The sequence below is a fragment of the Etheostoma spectabile genome, chromosome 18 (assembly GCF_008692095.1).
Source record: "Etheostoma spectabile isolate EspeVRDwgs_2016 chromosome 18, UIUC_Espe_1.0, whole genome shotgun sequence".
NCBI classification, from domain to species: domain Eukaryota; kingdom Metazoa; phylum Chordata; class Actinopteri; order Perciformes; family Percidae; genus Etheostoma; species Etheostoma spectabile.
In genome coordinates, this window is record NC_045750.1 from 25,416,075 (window position 1) to 25,421,794 (window position 5,720).

General features: G+C 46.2%; 1 protein-coding gene across 4 annotated transcripts in view; it reads left to right on the forward strand.

Annotated features, from left to right (window-relative positions):
- The first annotated feature begins 241 nt into the window (after positions 1-241).
- The window catches only part of armh4 (armadillo like helical domain containing 4), a 7,598-nt gene continuing 2,119 nt past the window's right edge, over positions 242-5,720 (forward strand). The window contains exons 1-6 of one of the 4 annotated variants that reach the window (XM_032542592.1): positions 242-627; positions 1,688-2,607; positions 3,705-4,082; positions 4,942-5,091; positions 5,186-5,329; positions 5,486-5,517. In XM_032542592.1, coding sequence (XP_032398483.1) covers positions 1,710-2,607; positions 3,705-4,082; positions 4,942-5,091; positions 5,186-5,329; positions 5,486-5,517 — 1,602 coding nt within the window. In that variant the 5' untranslated portion in view covers positions 242-627; positions 1,688-1,709. The remainder of the gene's footprint in view (positions 628-1,687; positions 2,608-3,704; positions 4,083-4,941; positions 5,092-5,185; positions 5,330-5,485; positions 5,518-5,720) is intronic. The other 3 variants (XM_032542588.1, XM_032542589.1, XM_032542590.1) reach the window with 3 other exon arrangements.

Genomic DNA, 5,720 nt, shown 5'->3' on the forward strand with positions numbered 1-5,720 from the left:
AATCAACTTTAGCATGGGGGTGTAAACTTATGCAAGCCACTGTAGGCTAGTACTGATTATCCAACAACTCACTGCTTTTAATTTCATTTTTTCATTAAGAATATGTTCGCATTATGCCTTAAGCTTATTTTAAACCCAGCAATCTGTTCATTTAAAACACAACTTTTAATATAGCCTAATATTTATGTCAAGGTTGGAGCATAAGGAAGTTTTCTTCTGCTCTCTTCAAGTAGCGACCTTATATACAGGGGGTGAGGAGCTGTCCATTCAGCACCACCAGGAGCCTCATTTAACCCTTAAGAGAAAGACAATAAACCCATTTAATGGAGATTATACAACAAGAAATAGATGCACTGGATGGCAATAGCGCGGATATCATAAAGCAGATGCCAACGCCGTCTGTTTGCATAAATCCTGCAGATTTGAAGCATTTGGTGGCAGCACTTGTGAAGCAGCAGGCGCACACACGTAGAGAAGATTGAGACTTCCAGTCAGTGACGCCGAGCTGCACAACAACAAGCCTCTCCTTCAGCCTGCTCTCCACACTCCTGAATTTGGGTCCGAATTTGCGCACTGCAAAGCCAACTCTGCATCCCCGGCACAGCGATCTGTCATGAACTCTGGAAGGTATTTATTTATTTATTTCATTTCATTTCGCTCTTATTGCCAGAATATGATGGGTGATGCGATTTTTAGGGAATGCATTGTAGTCTCTGTGAGGCTATGATTAGCTCCAGTATTCAACACCGCATTAGTTTACAGCCCAAATGCTCGAGCCTTGATGTGGTCTGGTGTGGATGGCGCGACCATTCGCTTTGGATCACGGGGGGGGTTGGGGGTGCGCTGACAGACAAGAGGGTTTTATTGTGACATTGTTAGACATCTTCAGGGGTGGATGATGATATATCTTTTAGACGGTTGTCTGACTCAGGTCATATTAAAGGGTGTCACCCTGCAAACACCAGACGCGTCAGCAGGGATTGATTATTCGGTGGATTGTTGCTGTCAAGTCATGTAAAGCAACACATGCACTGTGCATAGTTGTTGGCTTTGTTTTTGATCCGATGAAGCATTTTATAACGTACGTTTGGCAATTGCCCTCCTTTCAAAGAGAATCAGCTCTGTTTCATTTTGCATATAGCAAATCTGTAGAGGATCCTATAGAGGATGGATGAAAACTGGTGCTATTTATAGTTGAAGTGCGGAGGGGTGCTAAGGATTGCTGTGTCAGATTCCCTCCCTCTCTCTCTCTCTCTCTCTCTCTCTCTCTCTCTCTCTCTCTGTCACTCTCCCTCTGTCTGTGCGTGTGTGTGTGTGTGTGTGTGTGTGTGTGTGTGTGCGTGCGTGCCCAGCATTGCTTTCAAATACAAAATTAACAGAAGAGATGAAAAGGAATTTCATCCAAAACGGTGCTACTAACAGCATCAAAGCAAAGGCAGGCAGACATACCCAGTTAATCCCGTTATCTGTGGTTATCACAGGCTGTATGATTTTCTAAAAAAAAAAAAAAGAAATACACTTTGCATTCCGACCCTTTCATCTGCAGGTTCCCACTTTTTTTAATGTGCCCTGTCAACCTCTTCCTCCCCCCCACACCGCCACCTCTGCTGCTTGGTGGCAAAGCGTTGAGGGACTGTCCACACATCAGATAAGCCCATTAGCATTAATCATTTGTGTCCACTCTCAGCAGGCACTGAGACAAGACAGAGATGTCTGGGACGCTCCATCGCCTCCTCTTGGCTGGGACATGTCTCTGCGTCTATGGAACCCCTGTCCACCTCCCAAACTTCACCCCCACACAGGACAGGGACTGTGATGGGCAGTGTGCCAGCTCAGTGACAACTGTTGGGTCAACGCACACTACAGATGTAAAGTCTGAACCCTCAAATACAGAACATGTGACCGGCCTGGTAGTGAATGCAGGTGCAGAAGGAGGGGCTGGCCCACTTGGACGTCCTGAGGGGACAGATCCAGTGACGCAGACTGAAAATGGGGACAGCCTTGATGGAAGATTTGGGTCGAGTGATGCTGGCGGAGAAGCATGGAGCCAAAGGAGCGGGGTAAAGAAGTTCGGGAGCTCGTCAGAGATGGGAGACGCTCAGTCAGAGTCAGCTGTAGTGCTGTCTGTTGATCCAGAAGATAAGGTGGACACACCTGTCATCAAGCCTGCGTTAAGTCCCACACGTGGGAGAAAGCAGTTGGACACAGCCGGGAGTACCACAGGGTTTACTCCTGATGGATATATAGCCTCCTCTAGAGTGCCACCACAGCTGAGCATCCCCGCCAGGGAGGGCAAAGACCAAGGTGAGCAAGCAAAACTGCCTGGATGTGGTGATTCTCTTCTGGATAAAGATCCAGAAACAAGCTTGCCATCTTCTGCAGAACCAAATGCTGGAGAATGGATCCAAAAACGGACCTCCCACAGTCCCACCCATCCCTCGGTCTTTGCCTCCCCTCTGACCTCTACACATTTGCCAATTTGGGGCAATGATGGAGCTACAATGTCCTCCCTCACAGACCCTTTGTTAGCTGAAATCGGACTAAACCTGATGCCCAGAGAGGATGGACCGGAAAGCCTGTGGACTGAGGCGGCGAGGCCCAGCGGTGGTAAGTCAGAAAGATTGAAAAGCATATTAATGTTGATGGAAAATAGACTTTCCGTATTGCCTAAGTCAAACTTAAGACACACCAAATCCCTGGTGAGAGGTAATGCTCCGCAGTCATTGTCACCCTGTAATACTTCCTTCCACAACAAGCTTTATTTTCTGGCTTGCTAGAGTTTTGCAGGGTTTCAAGAGGCTTCATTAAAAAGTGAGGCGGAAATGAAAACGCAACGTCTCGCGGCAGAGATTGCCTTTGATGATTGGCAAAGAAAGGCGCCCGCTTTTCCACACTCTACTTTGAACCCCAGCTGGGACCCGTGGCAGTCTAATTACTTTCTATTCCTGACTCGAGCCTGGACAAAAAAAAAAAAAGAGAACACACACAATTGCTAGGAAAGGTCTGGTGGCAGGGTGTGTTATACATGTCGTTAGAGGATTCAACCCGCCTTTCTCTCTATCTACATACCCCGTTAAACCTCCTCTCTTTCTTTCCCACCCTTCACACTCCCCATCCAGACTATTTTTACAGGTTATTATTCAGTGAAGCAGAAGAGGGAAATAGATTAAAGGAGCCTGTCTGAGCCAATATGTGCTCCTGCTGTCAATTTGGGGATTGTCTGTTTGATGAAGCTTCCTTCCTTCAATTCCCCAAACAGTATTATGTAAAAGGATTGCGGTCTTTATAAGCATTTTTCAGCCTATTTCAGAAATGCTTTGGACTAAAGGAAATGCCTGAGCGATATGCAGTGGCAGCTTCTCCTGTGACAGCCCCCTCTGTGATCGCCTCTTATCTAAGAAAGAACCATTTTTCAAACATTCCTTTTTTCACGTGTCTTAGCTGCACTGTGAACTCGGCTTCTGCAAAACTGCCTGTCCAAAGAGGTACCTCCTTCAAAAAGCTGCCAGAAATACTTCAATGCCATATATCCTGAATGCAGTTTCAGCAGAGATTCATTTGCCCTAGTTTACTCACTAAACCATCATTTTCCGACTGCAGTGTTTTCAATGACTTTTACCACAAGGTCCAAGCAATTCTGTCCTTTTAAATTGCATGCTACATACCCTGACCCTCATTCTGTCTCTGTGCTTGCGTTGACACAGTTCCAGCGGACACTGTGGTCCCGCCGTCTCAGGATGAAGCCACAGAGGGCACCATGTCGTCAGAGGCTCTCCCTCTCATCTTTGAGCCTTTCGAAGATGTCACCCCGGAGGGGGCGGCGGTGGCAGCGGTCACGCTGGTGCCCGGCAGCGCTCAGCCTCCTGCTGCCATGGCGACCAGAGAAATGCCTCAGTCAGAGGTGGATTTGGACCAACTGGTCACCGTGGAGACAGACAGCGACGGTCCCTCGCATGCCCTGCCCCTGCTGATGCCAGACTGGACGCTCCCTTGGCAGACGTCTGGCGGGGAGCTCCTGGAGCCAATCAGCTCCTCACGTCCATCACGTCCATCACAGCAGCCGAAGGACCACTCTGAGACAGGTGAAGTGGCGGGACAATGTCTCGCAATGTCAACATAATGCTCTGTGGAACAATGACTTCATACACCATAATGCTGTTTTTGGTATATGTATTTCACATTACTGCCAGCCATCTTTCAAAGCATAGGGGTCATAATTAATAAGTGTGATGGAGTTACCAATTTCAGGAAGACAATTACTTTACTGTATACTAAATCTGTATGAGAAGACACATTTAATACTCCAGTTTGAAAGTGGAATTATGGTGTACCAGAAAAAAAGTACCATAGTCATAGTTTGATAAAAGATGTTTTCCCTCCAGGCAGCCTCTGGTTGGATTTAATGTCACTTCAGAATTAATGTGAACTTGCAGAGACTTAAAGGTTGCTTGAGAATGAATCCATCTGACATTTATGTTTTACATTCCTTAAACTACTGAAACACAACAAGTTCATGCAACACAAGTTCACCCAAAGTCTCATTAGCCACACTGTAAATAAAGGCTATGAAATCTACAGTTATTTCCTTTAGATTTCACAGTAACACTACTGGATATGATTTTTACAGTAAAATGCTGTAAAGTATACATAACGACCTTGTCAACATGACAACATCACAGTCGTCTAAGTATTATGTTGTGTTCAATTGTTTTGTATTTTACAGTGAATATATAAAATACTGTAAACGGAAGTAGGGTACCTTTACTGTAAAAATAATTCACAAGTCAATTGTTGCCAGTAAGTTACTGTAAATTTTACGTTGAATTTTTTACAGTGCATGTTGTCCTTGGAGACACATTATTAGATGATAAAATGCTGCAGTGTGTATAAACCTCCACTGCTCTTGCTGTCTCCTTGGGCCGTGTGATTTGCCACGTGCAGGTGCTGCTGGGACGCCAAACCTTGAAGAGAACTTGCCCACCGTTGGCCCCTCCTTCTCATCCTTCCAGCATTCTATGACAACGGTAACCATGGTAACCCATCACCCGGCACACAGATCCAGATCAGGGTTGGAGGAGATGGAGTCTGAGGGTAAGACAAAATGATTTCATCTTAATTTCAAAAAAGATGTATTCATAAATAGGGATACTTGGCTGGAGTATCAGTTTGATTTGGTTCCCCACAGAGGAGCCAGATGAGAACTCTGAGGAGTCGGTGGAGGAGGAGAGCGAGGAGGACCTGACAGAAACCCCTAAAACATTCTCCACGCAGCCCCCTTACAGCCCCATCCCTCCACCTCCTGTTTGGGTTCAACGCAACCAGGGGCTGAGTATGAGGACTCAATCTTCTTTATAGCCTTGGAATTTAACGTAGTGAATTTAATGCTCATACCATCACTTGCTGTCATCATGAAAGAAACCAGAAACATTGAAACCACTACCAGTATGAGAGAGAAATAGTTAAATCTGTATCTCTTTTCTTCCAGTGAGGAGCTGGGTGGAGCTGATCAGAGAAAAGGTAAGACTGCCCCCTGCTGCCCTTTACAAGTCTTGGTCGGCCATCAAAAAACCTACTTACTACTCCCAATCCAAGTAGTGTTAAATAATCACTGCGCCGGGGTAGCTCACCTGGTAGAGCGCGCGCCCATATACAGAGGCCCAGTCCTGGACGCAGCAGTCGTGGATTTGGTTCCCACCTGTGGCCCTTTGCTGCATGTCATT